Source organism: Dermacentor variabilis, chromosome 6 (assembly GCF_050947875.1).
Source record: "Dermacentor variabilis isolate Ectoservices chromosome 6, ASM5094787v1, whole genome shotgun sequence".
NCBI lineage: Eukaryota > Metazoa > Arthropoda > Arachnida > Ixodida > Ixodidae > Dermacentor > Dermacentor variabilis.
In genome coordinates, this window is record NC_134573.1 from 197,962,353 (window position 1) to 197,987,926 (window position 25,574).

At 45.6% G+C, this 25,574-nt stretch overlaps 1 protein-coding gene across 3 annotated transcripts in view; it reads left to right on the top strand.

The window, feature by feature from the left end:
* Positions 1 to 25,574, top strand: part of LOC142586048 (intermembrane lipid transfer protein VPS13A-like) — a 935,034-nt gene that overhangs the window by 883,898 nt on the left and 25,562 nt on the right. For all 3 annotated transcript variants that reach the window (XM_075697293.1, XM_075697294.1, XM_075697295.1), the window contains one exon: positions 6,976 to 7,124. In XM_075697293.1, coding sequence (XP_075553408.1) covers positions 6,976 to 7,124 — 149 coding nt within the window. The remainder of the gene's footprint in view (positions 1 to 6,975; positions 7,125 to 25,574) is intronic.

Here is a 25,574-nt window from a genome sequence, read left to right on the forward strand (position 1 = left end):
CTAGCCAACTTGCGTGGGGCCGAGAAAACGGTATTGACGTCATACCTATTGGCCACATTCTTTAATCCATGGGATAATCTATGTATGTAGGGTACTACAGCAAACTTCGTTTCTTTTTTCTGTTTTTCTTGTTTCTTACCAGGGCTTTTTACCCATTTTACAAGTTTTTCGCATGTTAATGATAACAAATGCACAGGATAGCTAGCCTTTCCAAGCCTTTCTATCTGTTGTGAAAAACTTTGTTGCATATTGTGTGGACATGACTTAGTAATGGCAGACCTGAGAGTTGAATAAGCTATCCCCTGTTTAACAAGTTTAGAATGGCAAGAAGAAAATTCTAGCAGTGGCTTCTTGGCCCTAGGCGAATAATGCCAACAGACATGCTCATCCTGGAATGTTAAGCAAAGATCTAGAAACTGTAACTTGTTGCCCTGGATAATCTCTAGCGTGAAACCTAGGTCCCCACCACATTCCCTAAAAACTTTTAAAATATCTGTAGCTTTCTTAGTGTAGTTATCGCGAGAACAAAACACCAGATAGTCGTCTACGTATCTAAACGTATGCACCGCCAATTCCTTAAGATTAAGCGATCAGTGTTGATGTTAAAGACCTTTTTTATTCGCTTCCGCAATCGGAACTAATGTGTAGTGTTAAAGAAGCACTGACTCTCAACAATGATGAATTCCGGTTTACTCAGGACTGTGGGATGCCCGTGGAATCGTTTTTAGAACTTTTGTCGTTTTACATAGGGAATACTGTTGTAAAATGGGGTAGTTCTATGTTTGTACAAAAATCGGGAGTTTGTATTGGTTCTAAAGTTGCGCCAGTTTTGAGCGACATTTATCTAAGTCGCGTTAATAGAAAACTGCAAAATAATCTTAAGGAATTGGCGGTGCATACGTTTAGATACGTAGACGACTATCTGGTGTTTTGTTCTCGCGATAACTACACTAAGAAAGCTACAGATATTTTAAAAGTTTTTAGGGAATGTGGTGGGGGCCTAGGTTTCACGCTAGAGATTATCCAGGGCAACAAGTTACAGTTTCTAGATCTTTGCTTAACATTCCAGGATGAGCATGTCTGTTGGCATTATTCGCCTAGGGCCAAGAAGCCACTGCTAGAATTTTCTTCTTGCCATTCTAAACTTGTTAAACAGGGGATAGCTTATTCAACTCTCAGGTCTGCCATTACTAAGTCATGTCCACACAATATGCAACAAAGTTTTTCACAACAGATAGAAAGGCTTGGAAAGGCTAGCTATCCTGTGCATTTGTTATCATTAACATGCGAAAAACTTGTAAAATGGGTAAAAAGCCCTGGTAAGAAACAAGAAAAACAGAAAAAAGAAACGAAGTTTGCTGTAGTACCCTACATACATAGATTATCCCATGGATTAAAGAATGTGGCCAATAGGTATGACGTCAATACCGTTTTCTCGGCCCCACGCAAGTTGGCTAGCATGTGCCCTTTGATAAATAGGAGACTTGAACAGGAAGGCAAAAAAAGAAAAGATGATTGCGGGGTTAAACATGTGTCCCCCTTAGTCCCTTGCAACACGGGTATAGTTTATCACATTCCACTCGCGTGTGGGAAAGCTTACATTGGACAGAGTGGTAGGTGCATTAACATTAGACTAAAAGAACACAAACATTCACTAAACAACCCTAACGCATCACATTTAGCGGCACATTGTTTCGATTGTGGTTGCAATCCTTTCTTTGAAGACACGAAAATTCTTTCTAGACATAGATGCCAAACCACGTGGGAAATTATCGAGGCTTTCCACATAAAAAGATTAGGAGACACTTGCGTCAGTCATGCTTCGTTGTCTCTGTTAGATTGCGAATTTGAGTACCTTCGCAATACGTGTACTAATCTGAAATAATTTTTGTTCTTTGACTTCCATACCCCCTGATATGTTTAACTGATGCTTTTTACTTTGTCATGTTCTCATGCTACGGTTTTTGCAATCGCCCTTATATATGTTCTTCGTTTCAATAAAAATTTAGTTGTGAGTTAGCGCTTGTCCTGTCTGCTTCCTTTTTGTGTCCGTGTTTCACTTCGCGCTAGAACCCAAAATCATGTGATACAGTAGCAGAGCAGCAGCTTCCAGGTCTATTTTATGTGGGTGATATTGTGTTGCTAGCCAACAAGCAAAGTGATTTGCAACGTCTCGCTAATATCTGTGAACAGGAAGGCAACAATTTAGGTTTGAAATTTAGTGTTAGAAAATCAGATGTTATGGTATTCAATGAAAACAGTGAACAGACAGTGGCGATACAGGGCCAGGAAATACCTTGGGTAATAGAATATAAATACCTTGGTATATGGATAAACGAAGGCAATAGATATATGGAAACACAGGAAAAATAATAACAATGAAGGGGAAGAGAAATGCAGCCATAATGAAGCACAGAGCGCTATGGTGACACAATAGGTATGAGGTGCTCCGAGGTATGTGGAAAGGTGTAATGGTTCCAGGACTTACTTTTGGGAATGCGGTTGTTTGCTTCATATCAGGGGTACATGCACGACTCGATGGGAACCAAAGGTCATTGGGTCGCTTCGCATTGGGCACTCACGGGAAGACTACAAAGGAAGCTGTGCAGGGTGATATGGGCTGGACTAGTTTTGAAGGGAGGGAAACTCGCAGTAAAATTGAGTATGAAGAACGGTTGAGGAATATGGAAGAAAGTAAATGGGCTGGGAGCGTGTTGAGGTATCTGTACAGGAAAAACATTGATTCACAGTGGAGGAAAAGAACTAGGAAGCTTACCAGCAAGTATGCTGCCTGTAGGGTGGGCAACACAGCAACAAAGAACTTCAAGCGGAGAGTCAGAGAGGCCGAATTAATCTCATGGGTGGCAGCAATGGAAAAGAAACCTGCCATGAGTAACTACTTAAGAGGAGAATATGAAATGAGGAAAGAAACAAATTATGATAACTCAAAGGGAAGCTCATTACTTTTCAAAGCGAGATCGGGATGCCTTAGAACACGCACCTATAAAGCAAGATATAAGAAGGAAGAAGAAGCATGTAGTTGCTGCGGTAAAGCTAGGGAAACTATGGAGCATGTTTTATTAGAATGTGAAGACGCCTACCCAGCGGTCGATTTAGGCACCACTGGCCTCCTTGAAGCCCTTGGGTTCAGCGAGAGCAGTGGAAAAGTAAACATGTCCGCAATAAGGATTAGTAAGAGGCGATTGGAGGATTGGTGGAATAAAAGGAGGGGAAACGACAAAAAGCGGAGACGTACAAAAGCACAGTTCGCAATAGGGGATCAGAAAATTAGTTTGTGGGAGTTCATAGTGTTTTTTTCTTTCTTTTTTTTTTTTTTGTTGTTTAACCTAGGTAGGACATTAGGCAGTATAATACCAAGAGCTTGGTGATGCAACCCACCACCCCGTTCCAAAGGGGACGCTCATAACATCCATCCATCCAGCTGTCACTTTAGTGAAAAATTCTTCAAGGTCACACGAAGTTTCTTCAAGTGTAACTGTTATTTAAGGTCAAATGTATATATATAGAGTTCGCAAAGCTGGTCAGAGCCCCCCCCTCCCCCTCACGCCTGGAGAAATAAAGCTTTCCACCTATGCTGTAAGCAATATTTACGAAAAATTAATTGCACAACAGCTGAAGAGCTTCCTTCGCAAAAATAATCTGATTTGCCATGAGAAACATTGTTTCTTCCCAGGAAGGTCCACATCTACTGCTGTGCTTACTCTATCCTAAATGATCAACTCTGTTCTTGACCAGCAAATGATTATTATCGGAGTTGTCATTGATATAAAGAAGGCATTTGATACTATTTGTCACTCGGCACTGCTAGGGAAACTGAAGTGCTGTGGTACTGTTGATGGCTCCCATGACTTCTTTTCTAGTTATCTCAAATTGTGAACGCAAAAGTACAAATCGATGGGTTTCTATCCACATCAAGAAATGTTACATGTGGTGTGCCACAAGGGTTCATATTGGGTCCCATTTTGATCTCTTTATATGTTACTGATTTCCCGCGAGTATTGCAGTCATCAAATGCTTTAATGTATGCAGACGATACTACAATATTATTTACAGGAAGTACACTTGAATCCTTGCAACACACTGTGTCCAAGAAACTGCTAGTGGTTTCAAGCTGGTTTCGTGACAACCAACTGTTATTAAATGCTGACAAGACTAAGTACATTATTTTCCATTCACGAATGAAAACCCTAATTCTGCTTCAAATAATATATCACTAAAAACCAAACTGAATGTGTTCACATCATTAAATATCTGGGAATTATACTCACTAGTAACCTTCATCGGAAAGACCAAATCAATGCCATTTGTAAAAAGTTGCCCTTCAGCTGTTGCACTCTCATGCATGTATGACAAAAAAACGGAAGACACTTTGTCGAGACTAAAGTGTGAAACAGTGGAAGCCTGACACATTGCCAATGACGATCTAATTGTTGCATCGGAAACACCACGGAAGCACACAACTCGTACACGTTTGTGGATCAGGTGGAGACGTGTCTTCCATGACGGTGTCGGGCTGTAGTTGGCCATCCTCATCATCCACTTCGCTCGATTGACTTGTACTTGCTCAGCTTGCCGCGGTAATATGTTGGTCACGGTGCTTTCAAGCTTCATTTGCCTTGGTACCCGCAGATGCAGCGAGTCGCTTCAAACGCATTGCCTCTCTTGCATTTGCCCATCGCGTCCCTGGACTCTGTGGTGTCGGACGCGCTTCGCCGCCTTGATACATGCGATGTATACACTCAGCGTCTCTTGAGCGCCGCTTGCGTTCAGCGGCTGCCTCACGTCGGGTGTTGGGAGAAACTGGTTTGGCAAGGCGAGGTAGCCTTCCTACACGATACCGCAAAGTAAACTGCCGCCTCCGCTGCCGCCACACCGCACCCAAGCAGACAGTCACCACGCGTGCCTCGCGACTGTGACGTCAGGCCACACAGCGCTCAATCTGGTGGCGCACACCTGCGCCTAGTGACAATGACGTCACAACACAGAGGAGACTAATCAGGAGGCCGGAAAGCTGTGACATTTTCTGCTAATGGCAAATGACCTTGACAATGGGCCATTAAAGGCTTCCGCCTTAATACTTTGAATTGACTTTGCTACAATCTTTGTATTTTAGCCTATTTCACTGCCACCTTTGATATTGTTGCAAACCATGGAGCCAGATGTACACAACTTACCTAACACCGTTACTCCGTTTACAAAAGCAGCCTGTGCATATCATTACTTTTTCCCACGTGTACCATTGCAGTAGTACTCTCTTTGAGAGACTATGTGTGCCGTCGTTTATTACTATATGGAACTACAAGATCTCCTGCCTAGTAAACAAGATAATGAACACTAATACACCTCTGCCTCATAACATCTTCATTTTCCCATCGCTAGACACATGACGTGCAAGCAACGGCAATCTTATATGCTTCAATGTATACAGTGAAAGGCTAATCAAATTTTCTAGTGCCAAGATGTGGAATGACTTACCTCTTAAAATAAAACTTGCAACAAATTTCAACATAATATACAAGCGCTACTTCCTCTCTAACCAAGCATTGTCTTGACCTTTTCCTGATGTACTTTTTCATTTTGTGTACTGCCCATCATTTATATTTTTCTCTTTTTTTTTCTTGTCTGTTTTGTGGTTGATGTTGATTGTAAAAAATAGCTGGTTACTAATTAGTGCTTATATGTACCGATTATCTGTCTTTATTACCAGTAACAGTTTATACAAGATTGCTAATGTTTTTTGTATTGGACCAGTCACTAGCCATTTAGGCTATCGGTCCAAATATTTCTGTATTAACTTTTACTAATCATATAATAAACTTTCCTTTTTGATTGATTGATAACTATATACCTTATGAAGTTCACACAAATTCAATGGGAAGAGCATTAGCTGTTGTTAAATTTTTAAAGCTTACATTCAAAGCCCTTTATTGCAGCTGCGCAGCAGCAGCAACAGCCTTTAAAGCTTGGCTAAGCACATCCATAAATCCTTGCTCCCACCTCCCTTGCACCTTTCTTTCAGTATCAGTCTGCCCATTAAAGATGGTGGAAGCTGTGCAGTAATTCTAAGAAAGAAATCTTTTTGAGGAAAATCATGCCATTTTGGTAAAGCTGGACTTTACGATTGTCCTCTGGGATATGTGACTTGCAGCTTAAGTGTGTCTTGCAAGTATGAGATAATTTTTTCGGTAATTAATATTATATTCAAGTATTTCTTTTAGTCCACTTGGTTACTTTTTATGCTACTCAGTAAAGTAACCTAACTACTATTTTCGAGTAACTTACCTGGTGAGTGCCAACGAATTTGCTGATATGCGTTGTCCTTGTGCCACTGGCACACTGCACTGTGCTTCATATTTCTAATTACCGGTCCCAGACATTCTCTCACAATGAACTCTCATCAACACTTTGAGCAGGCTAAATTTTTTTCATTTTTATTATGGTTTCTCACATCTAGTCCACAGCACCATGTTGCCCATAGATGCTGCTGACACATAGGTAGAGCTGGGATATCTGGGGCATGCCCTCATTTTCCAATATGTCTGAATGATTTACCAGTAGGCAACAACCAAGTGGATTTCACATTGTTTTTATCAACATTGTTTTCTGAAATTCACGTCAGTTACGTCAGAATTTGCTGGATTATCTCAATTTCAGTTAAGTGTTTTGTTATCAAACACACCTATATGCAATGTGCCTTTAACTAGTCAAATGTATGGTTTGCAAAGGAGATACAGTGGCACTTTTTTCAAAATGAGACACAATATTCTTCCGGCCATCCTTCTCAATTTGTATCACCAGCATATGCATGCTGGTGATAAAGAAATAAGGTCAAGCATATTAATAATACCACTTTACAAATGTATACCTTGTTCCTGCAGATGTTTAGGGGCATTCCCCAATCCACTCTTGACTTTCAAATGTGGGCCACAGCAGCACTTTCCCTTGGAATTGCAGGGGCTGAGGCCTTTCTCCCAGTACCAGGCAACAGGGTACCGGCTCCTCCTGCAGCTTAGCAAAGGCCATTACTCACAGACTGACACCTACTGGGCCCATGCACCGCTTGGCAGCAATGACAGGGCCAACATTGTCATGATTACAGACAGGCAAGTGCGCCTTCAAGCAGTGGCCCTGCATCTCTTGTGGCATGACTGAGAGATGAAGACAACCATGTTTTAACTAGTGTAGTGCTGTTTCTGTAATGTCAGCAATACTCTGTATCATTCCTGCCAAACATTTAAGAATGTTAAAATGAGAATAGCACAAAAAAGCCAGTACTTGTACCAACTAAGAGTAGTGTAGTTGTCCATACACATATCTTAACCGTATAGACCATTTACAGCACCATACCCAGCGTGCCGTCACATTTGGTCACATGGCAGCGTTCACCAGTGAGTGCCTTCTGACCAGTGTTTGCTCTCTTGTTTACAATGGCCGCCATGGCTGCACCCGCAGCTCAGACAGCTGTTATTTCGGTTCTCATGGTGCCCATTGATGGAGAGGCAGTTTAAGTATGACTTTCAGTTATCTGTTCTGTCTGCACTGCAATCTTATTATGTGCAAGCTTACCAGCAGAAGGTGATGAACCTAACAGCCTGCTAATGTTTGCTTTTACCCTTTATATTCTAGTCTCTACACCGGCAGATTTTTAAGGCTGTTACAGCCATATGCCTGTTGTCATTAACTGTATGTGCAACAACGTTGTCCGGGAATAGGCACGTGTACATGCACAGAAAATGCCTGTTTGCGACCTGCTGTGACCATAGTGGTTGGTTCCGACCGCATTATTCTTGTCGCTAGTGCTAATTGAATAAATTGCAAATGTAGTAAAATTTGGAACGACAGAAAGCTGAGCTAGTTGGTAAGGATTCATTATGCAAGAAAAGGTGAGGCGTGCAAACTCGCCTTTTCTTGCATAATGTAGTAAAATGTAGATGTAAATATAGAGTGAGAGTAAATATATTGTCACTCACTAACGCAAGAGTAAGTAACAGTACGAGCAGCCAGAGACGAAAAATGCCAGGCACTAAGCGACAATTCTCCAGCTGGCGCTGGATCTTTAACTTCGTCGTCTTCTTCGCCGTTTTGCTGGCCACGCAATGCTGACTGTTCGCTGGCTCAAAACACCAGGTGGCATTATTCCCCCTCCCAATGAAGCATCGACTCGATGCTCAAACACAAGACGTACACGGAAAGTACGCACATTAGGTAAGACAAAAAAAAGGGGGGGGGGGGAACACACTAGCACACATATGGGCATGCACACGAGGCAAAAAAAAAAATGGGTTCTGTCGTCGGGAACAAAAAAGAAAAAAAAAACGCTTCAAAGTTCTTTGGAGGACGACGCGACGACAGCAAAAAACAAAAGGTTGTTTCACCAGTACACTTAACATCACCGTGCAAAATACGGCTTCAGGCAGACGACATGTGCAGTCTCTGCGCGTGGTAAACAGCGCTTGGGCGATGGTAGGTCTCCGTCTGAAACCACTTCATAGTTCACATCGCTTACATGCCTTAGTTCTGTGTATGGTCCGAAGTACTTGCTCAGGAGTTTCTCGCTGAGGCCTCGCCATCTAATGGGGGTCCAAACCCAAACTTGGTCACCAGGCTCATAGGTAACTTGTCGATCTTGAAGATTGTACCTTATGGCATCTGTACACTGCTGCTGTCTCATGTGGACACGGGCCAGTTGACGTGCTTCCTTGGCATGCTGAATGTACTCCTCGACGTCAGGAGCTAACTGGTCGAGCTGATCGATGTCTTCATATGGAATCATGGCGTTTAGCATAGTTTGAACATCTCGACCATAAACGAGGCGAAACGGCGTAAATCGTGTAGTTTCCTGTGTGGCAGTGTTGTACGCAAATGTTACGTACGGCAGGATTTCGTCCCACGTTTTGTGCTGCACATCCACGTACATAGAGAGCATGTCTGCCAGTGTCTTGTTTAGTCTTTCTGTCAAGCCGTTAGTCTGAGGATGGTATACAGTGGTCTTTCAATGACTCGTGTAACTCAACTTGAAGATGTCGTCCAGAAGCTTCCCCATAAATGCCGTCCCTCGGTCAGTGATGATGTATGATGGTGTGCCATGCCGAAGCACAATGTTATGCATAAAAAACTGGGCAACTTCAGATGCTGTCCCGCATGGTAGTGCCTTTGTCTCAGCGTAGCGCGCCAAGTAGTCAGTTGCGACAATGATCCACTTATTGCCGGAGGAAGACAAGGGAAATGGTCCAAGAAGGTCCATTCCAACTTGATCAAACGGCGTACGTGGAGGGTCGATGGGTCGTAGAAGGCCTGCAGGCTTGAAGGGTGGTGACTTTCAGCGCTGGCATTCACGGCATCCTTTCACGTAGCGTTTGACACAAGCAGTCGGTCTAGGCCAGTAGCACAGTTGCCGTACCCTGTCCAGAGTCCTTGAGTAGCCCAAGTGACCAGATGTCGGCTCGTGGTGGCAGGCTAATAGGATGTCGTCGCAAAGGGCTTGAGGCACTACTAGAAGATGTGGTTTGTCGCTGGCACCTGTGTTTCTTTTATATAAGATGCCCTCTGGAAGGCAAAATGACGACAACCGTCACGAAAGTGGGCGAGGAATGGACGCAATGCCGCCTTCTACGTGATCAATGATGGGGCTTAACTCAGCGTCCGATTGTTGTTTAGTGAGCAGGTCCGGTCTGCTGAGGGCTCCCAGGAAGGCGTTGTCATCTTCCTCGTCAGGATTCTGAGATTCAACAGGTGCTCTTGATAGCGCGTCAGTATCTTCATGTTTCCTACCTGACTTGTATACGATGGTGATGTTAAATTCCTGGAGTCGCAGGCTCCAACGTGCCAATCGTCCAGAAGGGTCTCGGACGTTGGTCAACCAGCACAAAGCGTGATGGTCGGTCAACTTTAAATGGCCGCCCATAGAGATACGGCCTAAACTTTATATTAGCCCAAATAACCACGAGGCACTCCTTCTCTGTGGTGGCATAATTGGACTCTGCCCGTGACAGAGTGTGGCTCACGTAGGCAATAACTCGTTCAGTCCCGTCTTGCCATTGCACCAGGATAGCTCCGAGACCGATATTGCTGGCGTCAGTGCGTACTTCTGTGTCAGCATCCTCATCAAAATGACCGAGCATGGGAGGAGAAGACAATCGACGTTGTAGCTCCGCAAAGGCAGTCTGTTGTTCATCAGTCCAGAGGAATGGCACGTAGTCACGTGTAAGGCGAAATAGCGGCCCTGCAATCTTCAAAAAATTTTCAATGAAACGTCGATAATAGGCACACAAGCACAAACCCGTCGGACACTTTTCTTCTCGGTTGGAGTGGGAAAAGCAGCTACGGCAGTAGTCTTCTCGGGATCGAGCCGAACACCTGCCACGCTCATGACGTGACCAAGGAACTTCAGTTCCTCGTAACCGAAATGGCATTTCTCTGGCATGAGTGTAAGGTCAGCCGATCGAATGGCTTCGAGTACGTTCCGAAGGCGTCGAAGGTGCTCGTCAAAAGTCTCCGAAAAGATAACGACATTATCGAGATAGACGAGGCAGCTTTTCCATTTGAGGTCAGCGAGAACTGTATCCATCATTTGCTGGAATGTGGCTGGTGCGGAACAGAGGCCGAAAGGGAGTACTCTAAATTCGTAAAGGCCATCCGGAGTCACAAACGCAGTTTTCTCGTGGTCCCGCTCATCTACTTCAATTTTCCAGTAGCCACTTTTCAGATCAATAGAAGAGAAATACTTTGCGCGCCTCAGTCTATCGAGAGAATCGTCCACACGAGGCAATGGGTACACGTCTTTCTTTGTGACGTTGTTTAGCTTCCGGTAGTCAACACAAAACCGAAGCGTGCCATCTTTCTTTTTAACAAGAACGACTGGCGATGACCAGGGACTGCATGAAGGCTGTATTACGCCATCTTGAAGCATTTCCTTCACCTGTGTTTGAATTGCATGTCATTCAGTCGGGGAAACACGATAAGGCTGTTGTCGTATGGGGGGCACGTCGTCATAGGTGATGATACGGTGTTTCGTAATCGACGTTTGACGTATCTTCGACGACCGTGCAAAGCAAGAGTGGAACTTGAGCAACAGCTCGCATAGGGGTTGTTTGTTCTCTTCAGGAAGCGTTGGACTAATGTCGACATTGCGTATAGGTGCTTCAGCATTGTCGATTGCCTCGGAAACAAAGCACTCAGTGACATCGGCGATCGGGTCGGCGTAGGCGATGACAGTACCGGGGAAAGGTGCCGGTGCTCGTAGCTGAAGTTCGTGACAAGAACCTCACAGTGGCCATCATGGAGATCAATAAGGCTTCTTGCTACACAAACACCTTGAGATACCAGGAGAGAGCGATTGCTTTTTGCGACCGCTTCACCGTGTAAGAGTCTGTCACATGCCACCTGAACCATGACACTTGCACGTGGTGGTAACGTGACAGCGTCGTTGATGACACGAAAAGATGCTCAAGGGTGGATGGTATTGGTCATCACTGCGGCGCTCTTTGTCGAGAAAGTGACGAGGCGTTGTCGAATGTCGATGATAGCTCCGTGCTCCCTGAGAAAGTCCATGCCGATGATTAGGTCTCAAGAACACTGAGGGAGAATGCTCAAGGTGGCAACAAACGTAGAGCCGCGAATCTGTATTCTTGCCGTGCACATGCCGAGTGGGGTGACGATGTGCCCACCAGCTGTACGAACTGGCGTTTGATTCCAAGGCGTCGTCACTTTCTTCAGAAGGGTGGCCAGTTTTCCGCTGATTATAGAATAATTCGCTCCAGTGTCCACTAAAGCAGTCAATTCACGACCGTCGAGCATTACAGGAATGTCCAAGGAAATTCCTTTTCTGTATTCAGCAGGTACTGTCGTCGTCAATGTATCGTCGGTCCGCGTACGCGTCAGTAGGGGTCCTTGAGCACGTCCAGACTGAGCGGCCTCGTCCCTGAAGGCCGCTGTGGTTAGTTTTCCCGGCGCGGGCTGGGCAACCGACCCTGCACCACGCTCGAATACGTACAGTGAGTCGGAGAAAACCGCCGCGGCGAAGGGGAGCATGACTGGTGTCGAGTTTATGGGGATCCGCACTGCTGGGCAACGTATTCTTCAATTTCAGGAGGATGCTGGCCGAACCTAGGTCGCGGCGAGTTTGCTGAAAATCCGCGTAGTCCGAGCTCTCGATAGGAGCACTGTCGGTAGACGTGCCCAGCTTCGCCACAGTGAAAGCAAAGGGGACAGCGATCAGGTGCCCGCCACACGTCTGATTTGCTTGGGGCCTGTCGGTGGTCCTGGTAATACGAGGCCGCTTGGACGGGCTGTAGCATGGCCGGGCACGCGGTGCGAAGCGGGGAGGGAGGTGGGGCAGGTTGCCTCAAAGCTTGCGAATACGACATACAGGAGCCGTCAGTTCTTAGCGGTCGAGCTTCTGAGTTGAAGGGTGGTTCTGTTAGCACTTGCTGGACTTTGTCACGGAGAATGCTGGACAAGGAGTTGAGTGTTGGCTGTGAGGGTACTGACAGCTTCTGGAGTTCTTCGCGGATTACGGAACGAATGAGCTCTCGAAAGAAATCGACGTGGCCCCCGAGAGTTCCGAAGAAGTCCAAAGGTGAGGCGGCGTTCACTTGGCGTTCGTATGATGGTGCCCGCTGCCGAAGCGTCTGTTCCATGGTGACGGCCTCGGAAAGAAATTCTGACACAATCTTGGGAGGACTGCGCACGAGACCGCCGAACAGCTGCTCTTTCACTCCATGCATCAGGTACCGCACCTTCTTTTCTTCCGACATGCTGGGGTCGGCTCATCGAAAGAGACGCGTCATGTCCTCAACATACATTGCGACACCTTCGTTCGGCATTTGTATACGGGACTGGAGATCACGCTCAGCTCGCTCCCGGCGATCAGGGCTCGCATACGTCCCAAGAATCCGGCGTTTGAATTCTGCCCATGAATTTAGGGCATCTGCACAGTTCTCGTACCAAACACGTGCACCATCATTAAGGCTGAAATATACGTTTTTCAGTTTCTCTGCGTCATCCCACTTGTTGAACACGGCAACACGTTCATAGTGGACCAGCCAATCTTCAACATCCTCATGTATGGCGCTGTAGAAGGGATTTGGCGTTCGTGGATTCAGTAGCCTACAATGAATCGGCGTTAGGCCTTCCATACCTGTTGGCATGGTCGGAGCTGCCATTTTCTCTGGGAGGAGTCCAAACTCAGGGGCTTGTCCACGGATCCTTCTGCTGGCGCAGTATACAGGCGTAACCACCGGTACGGGGCTGGAGCTCCTGGCTCGGAGGGGTGTGGTGCATAGGTTAGATTACCCAGCACCTCCACCAGTTTGTCACGTGCTAACGCAAGAATAAGTAACAGTACGAGCAGCCAGAGATGAAAAATGCCAGGCACTAAGTGACGGTTCTCCAGCTGGCGCGGGATCTTTGACTTCGTCGTCTTCTTCGCCGTTTTGCTGGGCACGCAATGCTGACTTCGCTGGCTCAAAACACCAACTGGCAATATGTAAATGTAAAATGTAGTAATGAAATTGGAAATGGTTTTCTGATTACTTACAGCGCAGATTAAAATGCATTCACATGTCTTGCACAAAAATGTTGCAGGTTAGGTTAAGTTGGGTTAGGTTTGTGGCCGAGTGATCGCTCACCTGCTGTTTGATTCCTGGTGCAGAAAGAAAGCACGCAGTGCCTGCCTATTATTCCACGTTTGACTTCACTGCTATCAGTCGCACTTGCATGGAGTGGACATTGCGCTAACTTGCATGCTTATTGAAGTTCGGCATTTTGTGATATTTTGTGCCAGTGGTGGCAGTAACACTGTGTTCTTGCTGCAAGTGGCGTTAGCCTGGAAGTCATTGCTGGTGACTGTCTATACAGCACTGGTGGTTGAGATTTTTGTGCTTGTCTTGCAGAAAGGTGTGTAAAGCGAGTGGTCCTAAACACAGGCACTTCTTATACAGCTGAGGCAGCCAAAGCTCGCACACACTTTTATCCCACACCTTCCAGTCTCTGTCACAGTCTTACAGCTCATGGCAGAGCATGTCTTCCGTCTGTTCTTTCAATAGTGCTACGCGATCCTTGGCCTCTCAGTAGAATGCTGCTGGAGCAACTAGCGGTGGCTGGTGCCTGCTTGCTCCCAATTCAGAAAGCTTTCAATGGCGGTGCACCTGGGATGGCCCCTAGTGCACATTGCATAAACTGCTTGCTGTAAAATGTCTACAAGATTTCAATTTGTCTATGCATGATGAATAAGTTGTTACTGTTACTACAAACTGGTATCATAAGTGGTTAAAACATAAATGAAAGCATTACTGCCTGAGTCATTGCAAATATTTTACAAATAAAATAACTGCAATGCAGCTATGTAAGAATGAATACTGTACTCTTATTCAGAAAGCAGGAGACACAAGAAAGGCAGCTGCACTATAGAAAGCTTCATTTCTGATTTCACTATTAGAGGGTTATCTTCGAACTATGTTTTGTGAATCTAGCAACCATGTATCATTTCCACTTCTTCCATCAACCACTTTTCTCTTCATGAAATTTGTGGGGATTGAGGTGTGCCCCGGCACCATGGTACAGGCATTCACCTGTTCCGTCATCCCTATGCCTCTCCCCCTTTCCACTTGCGACGGTTGTCGGTGGTGGCGCTCCAGTCACGATAACTTGTGGTGAGGGCGCACGCGTCATGGAGAGTGGCTTGAGATTTTGTGGCGAATGGACATGCTTTTCGGGCCTCCGTGGCGGTGACGAAATCATAAGTTTCTGTGCATGCTTTGAGCTTGCTTCTGTTTTTGATTTGCCGTTTTTTTTTTCCTTTATATTGTAATTGGGTGGTTTTCTTTTTTCCTTTTTTTTTTTTGTCTCGCGTATTTCGTGTGTGTGGGTGTGTTTCATGTAAATTTGGTTTTGCAGGATGGTTAGAGCGCCCTTTCATGCCACGTGCTTCAACACGTGCAGACGAATGGTACGTTGAGTGGTCAGGGAGACTAATAGCTATTAGTAATAGTCCAGACTACTAATAGTTGAGTTGACTACTCATAGACTACTAATAGTTCACTAATAATTGAGACTAATAGCTATTAGTGGTTTTACTGTGCATGTTTTGGTAGGAAAATGAGAGCGTGGGCGCATGGTTGAGCGCTTGCGAGGGCGTGTCATATCTTGGGTCTCCGCAGCGCTTTTGAAATAGTGGTGAGAGTTGCTTTGTGACAATTTGAGGATTTGGATCCTGTGTGTATCGGTTTTTGCTAAAAGGCACATGCTCTGCATTATTATTATATTAGTATAGTATTTGCATAAGAAAAAGCCGTGCAATACATGGCAAAAAAGCCGGGAAAGCAGGCAGTGCGTGGGGAGTCCCTCAAGGCAGATGAGGGGACGGATAAGAATGGAGAAGGAATCGAGTCAACAAGCACACACTGTGATGTCGATATTAGGCTACAGAAAATGGAGGCCTTCAAGAAAGAGCTTGTCAAGCAGGTGGAACAACTCATAAATGAGCTAAACAGGGGCGTGATGCATGGAAGGTAGTTGAAAAAAAGGCTTGAAGTAGCCAAGGAAAAGCTGAACAGGGCCGCCATTGTGAACGAGAATGTGCATGACGATGGAACGCAGTCCCCCGACGTGACAGAAGAGGCAGTGCTAGCAAACTACATGGAATCCTTGCAACGTGGTTAAGGGTTAGCTGGAAAGAGCGGTACCTACCTTGAGGCTGCCAGGCGGAAAAAGCAGGAGCACAGGGGACAATGCCCCTTGTCGAGTCCGAATCACGCAGAAAAGGACAAAGGGCAGCAGGGAGAGGTAGGAGAGAGTGAAAGGGTGATTATCGCCAGCGACTCAAACCTGGCTGGTTGCTCAGAAGCAATTGTGGAGAGTTTGAAAGGCGATAAAAGAGTGGCGGTCACTGGGTTCTGTCATGGAGCGAGCAAAAGAAAAGCTTGCGGAAAATGCCCACATGCATAACCTTGTCATAGTATCAGGCAGGCTAAATGGCGTCCTAAACAGGAAAGGGACAGGACTAGTCCAGCGCCTGGCAAAGGGGGTGGACGACTTGCGCGAGCTATCCCCTCAGGTGCAGATCGTGGTGTGCACGGTGCCGGAGGTGCCTGTACGTGACAGTCACGTACAAAGAGCCGTAGTGGCTGCTAATGAGGCGATATGGAAAATGAGCCGAGAGAAAGACTTCGAGGCTGTCGAAGTAAACAGGGAGGTGAGAAGGTGTGGGGGTTTTAAACGAGACGGGATCCACTTCAATTACAGGCTGGCACGAGAAGTGGGCTGGCGACTTGGTGGTCGCACTGTTGGTTTTTTAGGGGGCCCACGGGCACTCAGAAGATCAGAGTAGGTAGTAATGAAGAAGGTCCCCTAGGGGAACCTCAGAAGAGCATCGTCGTCGATAACAGAAAAAAGAGGAAAGCAAGAAAGAGAGCCCGCCATGCAATAGGCTGCATAAACATGCAGGGCCGCAGAAGAAAGGAACAGTGGGCAGACATTGAGGAGCAGTTAAATAGAGAACAGAGAGGACTGTATGCGGTGACAGAAACGCACCTTAGAGACTTGGAAGAGCCGCCAGTTATTGAGAATTACATTGGGAAGGGTGCAACAGAACTAAGTCGGAAAGAAAGGGAGGGGGAGTCGGAATGCTCATCCATGAGGGAGCCAAATGGAAAAGAGTAAATTCAATATGTCAAGAGCATCTTTGGTTATCAGGTACAATGAGTGGGAAAAATACTTGGCTGGGCCTTACGTATTTGTGTACCGGAAATAATCGCACAGAGAAGAGTAAAGAGTTAGTGGAATGCATAAGCGCTGATATTAAGTGTTTCGAGAATGGTGCTAAAATTGTCCTATTAGGTGACATGAATGCCCACATACAGGATTTAGATGGCTACACCGACAACAACGGGAAGCCTATGCTAGACCTTTGTGGGCAACATAACCTCGTTATCATGAACACAGGGCCTAAGTGTGAAGAGCAGGTCACGTGGAAAGTGGGAAACCAGCAATCCACCATTGATTACTGTCTGATGACAGAAGGAATTCATGATAAGTTGAGAGAAATGGTCATTGATGAGGAAGGGTATAGCAGCATAGGGAGTGACCATAAATGCATCATTTTGAAAATGGGATATGTAGTTGGGAAAGGCAGCAAGGAGTGCAAAATGGCCAGTACGAATTTGAACGCTGAACAAATAACAAATATTGTCACTAGAGTTGAGGAAGAACTTGGCAAATGGCCAAATAAAGAGTGGGAATATAGTGAGCTTCTAAGTGTAATAACGACAGAAATACGGAAAGAGAAACAACATATTCGTTGGAAAGGAAAAAAGGAACCGAAAAGCTGGTGGAACAGGGAGATACGAGAAGCGATCGCCGAACAACAGAAAGCATCCCAAGAGCACAGGCAGGCAAAGGAGGCACAGTTGCCGCAGGATGAAGTAGCCAGTAAATGGGAAATATACCAGGAGAAAAAGTATGTGGTTCAAATACTGGTGCAAGCAAAATTGAAAAGTGAAAGTTAACGTGAAAGTGAAAGCTAACAAGCAAAGGGATTTGCAACATCTGGCTAATATCTGTGGACAAGAAAGCAACAATCTAGTTTGAAATTTAGTGTTAGAAAATCAGGTGTTATGGTATTCAATGAAAACAGCGAACAAACAGTGGTGGTACAGGGCCAGGAAATACCTAGGGTAACAGAATATAAATACCTTGGTATATGGATAAATGAAGGCAATAGATATATAGAAATCAGCGAAAAACAATAACAGTGAAGGGGAAGAGAAATGCAGCCATAATGAAACGCAGAGTGCTGTGGGGATACAATAGGTACAAGGTGCTCCGAGGTATGTGGAAAGGTGTAATGGTTCCAGCACTTACTTTTGGAAATGCGGTTGTTTGCTTTATATCAGGGGTACATGCACAACTCGATGGGAACCAAAGGTCAGTGGTCGCCTCGCATTGGGCGCTCACGGGAAGGCTACAAATGAAGCTATGCAGGGTGATATGAGCTGGATTAGTTTTGAAGTGAGGGAAGCTCGCAGTAAAATTGAGTATGAAGAACAACTGAGGAATATGGAAGAGAGTAAATGGGCTGGGAGAGTGTTGAGGTATCTGTACAGGAAAAACATTGATTCACAGTGGAGGAAAAAAACTAGGAAGCTTACCAGCAAGTATGTGGCCTGTAGGGCAGGGCCGGATTAAGAAAAATGGGGGCCCTGGGCTAATGCGCATGCAGGCCCCCTTTCCCTGTACTGACTCCCCCCCGTCGCCTGCTACGCTACTGGAAATATGCCATGTTTCATTTTAATTCCACCAAATTAAAAAGAATGAAGTGCGATCAACAGGATTATTATTATTGTTATTATTATAAAGAAAACAACAACACTTGCTTGAAATGCATGCTGTTGTAAACATCAACACATATGTTCACTTTGTGATTAAATTGCATTCTGTTTTCAGCAAAAGCTAGGCTTTAAGGAAAAGTTTAGTGCACTCAAGATGAACAAGAACGTAGAAAAGACAACACAGCTCAGATGACGATCCTTCTGAAGCAAGGCTTTGTTTGCATCACTAAGTTTAATCGCGTGAGGAGACACATGGTTGTATCCAAAACATTCTTTATTAAAATTCAAGCATCAGACTGCAGTAATCACTTTAAATGTTACTCTATAAGTATTATATAGATATATACAATACTTAAGACAATACAAACACCATGAAAATGCACTATAATACAGATGAAAATTACCAACTGTAATTACAAAACATTATTTGAAAATATTTTGTTAAAGGTAAGACAAGCAAGGACGACACCAAATAAACGTGGCACTATCAAAAACAACAAATATACACTTCTTTATAAGCACGCTCAATATCACAAGAAGAACAAGCAAGAGACGGGCAACGAAGATTTGCATATCTTGAATTACACTGCTCAGCGTTTCATTGGCAACCTGGAGGCTGGGAAGCGACACAACGAACTTATTGGAACTATTCATGTATAGCGCAAACGGTCCTCTTTTAAAATGGCATCTTTCGCGCCTTCGCTCAGGAGGTCACTTTCAATGGACATGATAGCAAGCGAGTTCACCTTGTCGTCGAGGAGGCTTGACTGAAGGCGATTTTTTATCAGCGACAACTTGGAAAAATATTGTTCGGTCTCACAGTTTGCCACGGGTATGCTTAAGTACATTCTCAAAGCAATAGAAAGGTTCGGAAACACATAAATAAGCTTTCTTTCGTGCAGCAACTTTATTATTCCCAGGGGACTCGTGTCCTGGCACACAGAGTTGTGCAGAAAGTTCACAAACTGAATGATTTCAGCAGAAAATGCTGGCTCCAAATCATTTTTGTAGGTTTTCACCAACTTCTCAGCCTGCTGTGCCAGAGAGGCCTCGCTCCTAACTTCTGTCAGCAATTTTAAGAATCCGAACCTTTCGCAGAGTTCAGTGTAGGCAGCCTTTCGCACTACCAAAGCAGAGCCTAGACTGTCAAGTACAACATTCTAGGTCTCTACGATAAACCTTTTTCTACCTTGTAGCGCACTATCGCTTTTTCGGCCCGGGTAGTTACTCAAAACGATGCGTTTGCCCTCATCCTGATAACATTGATTGGTACTTAGCGTGCGTGCTCTCTCTATGAAGGTATAAAGAGAGGTCGCAAAAAATTAACAAAGCCTTCTAGAGAGCTCAACAGGTCTACAGCAGTTGAAATGTCTAGGCCTGGTTTCTGAAATGCTATGCTCATTTTGTGAAAGCGCTCCAAGATTTCACTCTAGAAAATCGCCATAGATGCAGTCTCTAGTTTTGTCATTTTCTTGAAGAGAGAGTCGCTTCATTCCTAGTGTCACCATTTTCTTCCTCATTCTTTAATTAGCTTCAAGGCAACAGAAGACTGCATTGACATTTTTCAGAATGGCCTTACAGGATTCAGCGTGTCTTGACCACTTGGTCTCAGAGAGACTTTTCAAAACAAGCTGCTGGCCAATTCCGCCCATGCTGTCCAAAAGATACCTTGATCGCTTAGGTGAGGCAGCAAAAAAACACATAATAGTCTCTGATTTACAGTGAAAAAATTTGACTGCCTTAAGGCAACTGTCAACGCTACACGCACCAACTAAGTTCAGTGAATGACCAGTACATGGGACATAGACTGCCAATTCGTTCAAGTGTTTGATTTGAGTTGCAGTCCTTTGTATTTTCCTGACATATTACTCGCATTATCATAAGCTTGGCCACTACAATCATCAATTGAGATGCCATTGGTCATCAAGAGGGACATCACGGTATCGAAAAGATACAAGCCGGTATGCGATTCAATTGGAACAAATTCAAGAAAGCGTTCGTCCACTTTCCCATTTAAATAGTATCATAAAACAACTGACAGCTGATCAACATGAGTAAGGTCTGGAGTCGAATCAACAATTAAAGAGAAGTATTCTGCGCATTTCACTTCGTCAACGAGACTTTCCTTGACAGCCTTTGCCATATGCTCGATAAATTCGTCACAAATGGTTTTTGACAGATACGATGGGTGACCTTTTCCTTTGTTCTTGTAGCGTTTGATGTGCTCCTCTAGAAAGGGATGAAACTTGGCAATGGCTTCAAGCACTCCCATATAATTGCCATTTCTCGGTGAACCAAAAATCTCCTCACTGCCCCTAAATGCTAGGTTGCGCTCAGCTAGAAGCTTAACTACAACGACTATGCGCTTCAACACCTCTGTCCAGTAAGCGGTCTCAGTGACAAGATGCTTAACCAGCTCCTTGTGAATTGTGCTGCTAGATTTAGAGCGGGCGAGCCATGCTGCCACGCAGTTCCGGTGCTCGATGCTATTTTCATGTGTGCAAACCTTTTCTTCTGCTCTTTTCCAATCAGAAAAGCCGTGTGTGGTGAAAGCACTGGGGTTGCTTGAAATCGAAAACAGTTTGCACATGAAACTGTAAACGGAACCTTTGGACTCCGAGTACATTAACCAGTGTCACTCGTACGCCTCCACATTTACAGCCTTTCGCACGAAAAGATGAGGTGACATATAGCGTTTCTGAGTTTTGTATTGCATTTAGGAATACAGAAAATTTTCTGCCTGATTTTGAAAATACAATGGCCCTTTCTCAAGGCATACACTCCGAAAGCTGTCAGTAATAACGTCCGGCCACTTAGCAGGGTCACTTCGGAGAATCTCGCAATGTACCTCTTGCTGCTAAGGTGTCTGCACTTCTGTGTCGCCGCATTGAGAAGCCATCTCATTCGTCCTCTTGAGGCACACTTTATGGGTGGGAACATGATTATTTGAAACCAAACTAACAGGAAACAAGTGAGTCGGTTCTTGGAGTGTTGTTTCCTGGCGCTCGTCAGTAGAAGGAGGCTCATCGGGGAGGTTTCGCACCTGTTGATCAGCAGTAGTAGAAACTGGGTGTGGCGGACCGTACACCTGAAGCTCTGTGGTAGGGGCCCGGCCGAGTGGCATAGACGTTGCTGACTCAGGAACAGGACAGGGCTCGGTTAGCGTCAGTTGCTCAGAAATATGGACGACCGAGGTTGGCACCGTTTTCACAGGATCCAGACAACCAAGATGAGTCAAACCTTGCTTTTTGCCAGGAAACCGTGGTGATGGAGTTGGCAAGTCCTCCACAGAAGCACAATTGGTACTATTGGGAGTTTGACATGGACTCTGGGTAGGGCTATCATACTGCTCCGCGGAAGCTGCATTCAGTAGGTACTTTGTCATCTTTGGTAGCTTCTTTTCATGCTCTTCCCTTTCTAACTTCATCTTTCGTTTAGACGCACCACTTTGATGCTTCCGACCGAGCATTTTCGCATGAATGGATGCTAATTGTTCACCGGACACTTCATCAGTCCAACGCAGGTGTCCAACGGTGGCCGTCCCGATGACTGGCGCATGCTGCCTGGATGGTCCGTGGCTGGCCGAGAGTGGTGCATCCCCCGGGGGCTCCTCAGCGGGCGGGCTTATGCAAGCTTAACCGGCGGCTCAGGGCTGAATCGCAGCCCGCGATCAACTTCCTTTTATAGACGCGCGCCGCGTCTTTCTGCTACTAGTGCCAAAGCAGGCGTTCACATACGCATAGAGTTCCTTGTACAAGTTCCCTCCTTCTCCGTACAAACTCACTCCTTTTCCCATTCCAGTCTCGTCTTCCTATTGGCTAGGAGCAATCATCTGTTCTCGGAGGTTCTCGATTTTTCTTTCGCCCCGTCGACGCCGAGCGCGAGAACGAAGGGGAGAGGGCGACTCCTAGTGCGGGCGAAGTTGCACGCCCTCCGTCGCCTCTGAGTCATCTTTTTCTACTTCTTTTTGGAAAGTTCGGTGGTCAGTCTGACCTACTTCTTCCGTCGAGCGCGCGCGAGGGTGCACAGCCACTAGGCAGGAATGGGCCCTGGAGACAGGCCTTTGTGTCCAGCTCTCCAACTTCCCCCTTCACTCTTCCACAACCCTAGCCCAAACAGTGAAGATTCCATGCCCCACGGCATGCGGACAAAAGCATGTGTGACGTCTTCTTTCCTTTCCTGCCTAGACTCTGCCATCAGACTCATCATCATCTGCTATCGGACTCATCCTTTTCCGTCCAACTTACCATCACGGTAAAGAAAAGTCGAATGGGAGGCACTGTTGGGTACTGCAGCACATCCTTTCTATGAGAAGGACAGCGGCAGAACTATTTGAGAGGTGGAGGGTAGCGTGGTGGTGACGAAGAGCAAGGGAGATTTAGGTCCTCATCCCACATTACATGTTTTAGGTGTTTCCCTCTTGCCCCTCCTCTCCAGACAGCACTGGACAGATGGACTGACAGGAAACCACGAAAACTCTTCCAAGCAAACGCACCTCGCTTCGTAAGAGAGAAGGCCCCGCCGGGGTGGCGGGGGATTCCTGTTTTTGCAGCTCGACAAGCTCTCCCAAAATAATCAGGCTAAATGCATGCTGTTACATTAGGCGGGGGGCCCCGTCTGCTCGTTCTGGTTTTCTCGCTTCATACATGTCGCTCGAAGTTCCGTTGCCCATGGTTCCATATACTAAGCAGGTTAGAATAAGTGGGCTCCCTTCTCCTACTGTCTGAGGTGAGGCCCTGGGCTGCAGCCCCCTTAGCCCCCCTCCCCTTAATCCAGCGCTGCTGTAAGGTGGGCAACACAGCTACAAAGAACGTCAAGCGGAAAGTCAGAGAGGCTGAAATATTCTCATGGGTGGCGGCAATGGAAAAAAAACCTGCCATGAGTAACTACTTGAGAGGAAAAAACGAAATCAGGAAAGAAACAAATTATGATAACTCAAAGGGAAGCGCATTACTTTTCGAAGCGAGATCAGGATGCCTTAGAACACGCACCTATAAAGCAAGATATAAGAAGGAAGAAGAAGCATGTGCTTGCTGCGGTAAAGCTAGGGAAACTATGGAGCATGTTTTATTAGAATGTGAAGACGCCTACCCAGCGGTCGATTTAGGCACCACTGGCCTCCTTGAAGCCCTTGGGTTCAGCGAGAGCAGTGGAAAAGAAAACATGTCTGCAATAGGGATTAGTAAGAGGCGATTGGAGGATTGGTTGAATAAAAGTAGGGAAACGACAAAAAACGGAGATGTGCAATATCACAGTGCGCAATAGGGAATCAGAAAATTTGGTTGTGGGAGTTCATTGTTTTTTTTTTCTTTTTTTATTGTTTAACCTAGGTAGGACATTAGGCAGTATAATAGCAAGAGCTTGGTGGCGCAACCCACCGCCCCTTTCCAAAGGGGACGCTCATAACGTCCATCCATCCATAGCTGCTGTCAGCTGCTCATGATGGGAGCACAACGCTTCTCTCCTGGGACTGCATTGGGCAACGTTACTAGACTGGCACTGGGTACGCAGACGGTTTCCTCTCGTCCACCAGCCCCTTTGTGTCACGTACTTGAGCTCCTATACGGTGCCTTTGTCCGTACGGCAAGCGCGTACCTTGTGTTGATCCTGTCCGGACGCTAAGCCAAAGAGCGGTGCCTAGTGCTCGCAAATGGTTTAACTTTGCAGAGCTGCATTTATCAGAGGCCCAAGCTAAAGGAGATTACCCGAGCTCTTGCAAGTTGGCGCATTGGTTATCGCAAGAGCAAGCACATAGCTGCGAGGACTTTTCTCAGCAGCATGTCGTGGGAGCCTTTGCTCTTGCAACGACTTGCTCTAGGTGCCCCTGTTCGTATTTTCGCCCTTGGCGTGGGAGACCTTTGATTCCCGTGAACCCAGGGACTGTTCTTTTGTGCAGTGTTGGGTGCCACCGGAGACAATAAATGATTTCCAGCAACTGATCAGGGCAATACCGTGTATTCCTGCGTTTGTAGCGCTCGGTAGCCCCTTTGCAGCCTGATTATGCATGCAACGGCACGCTAGGCGACGGCTGATGCGACTTGTGGCTCTCTAAGCTCGAACCTGCGGTGGTCAGTACTCCTGCGAGACCGTAAGACCCCCATAAATTGAATTTCTCAAACTGCAAGCTGCAGCTGCTACTGTGTCTACTAAGAAGGCAACTCATGATAATATAATCATAAGTGTAATCAAATATAACATTCATTTATTAGGTCCACTTTTGTGCCACATATTTAATCATTCTGTAAAATCTTCAACCTCTTCATCAATGTTTTAAGGGACACTAAAGAAAAATACTTATTTTTTTTCAATGCTGTAAGCTATTAATTTTGACCACCTGTGGTTCTATAATGTGCATAGGGCAGTGTGTTCAAGAAGACTATGTTTTTGTTGCCATGACCTCCCCTCAAGTAGGCCCATCTCCAAAAGTTATTGTCACTGCCATCAATGTGCCAGTCACTTTCATAATCGACACAGGTGCAGCAGTGTCAATTTTTGCCGAAAGGGATTAGGAGCTATCGCCTAATGGTGAAACTCCAGGAAACATCCATCAGAGTGTTCCCATACAAAGCAAAATCCTACAAATTAAAACTCCTACAAATTAAACTTCCTACAAATTAAAACTCCGGGCTCACCACAAGAAGTGAAGAGCCTGCTAAGAATGATTAACTATACAGGCACATTTCTGAAAAATCTTGCTGACCTCACAAAGCCTTTACGTGAACTGACATTGAAGAATGTTGTATGGGAGTGGACAGAACGACAGCAGGACGCTCTTGAGAGCCTAAAGCAAGCCATGTCTGATGCCTCTACCCATGCTTACTTTGACCTATCCAAACCAACAGAACTTGTGGTAGATGCAAGTCCACATGGACTGGGTGCTACCCTCACACAGCGTGACAATAAACAAATTGTAGTGATAGCTTATGCAAGTAAAGCGCTTACACCAGTTGAAGGCTGCTACTCCCAAATTGAACATGAGATGCTCGTAGCTTTATGGGCCATGGAACACTTCTGCCTTTACCTTCATGGCATCAACTTCCTTTTGCTGACTGATCACAAGCCTTTGGCAAGCATACTGGGAAACCCGAGATCATCACCATCTGCTTGCGTTGAGTGCCTTACTCTATTCATTCAAGAAGTAACAAAATTTGTTGCTAGGCTAGTTGGTTCATGCTTAACAACTGAATACTCATAAGCACAGTTCCAAGACGGGACAAAAAAAACAAA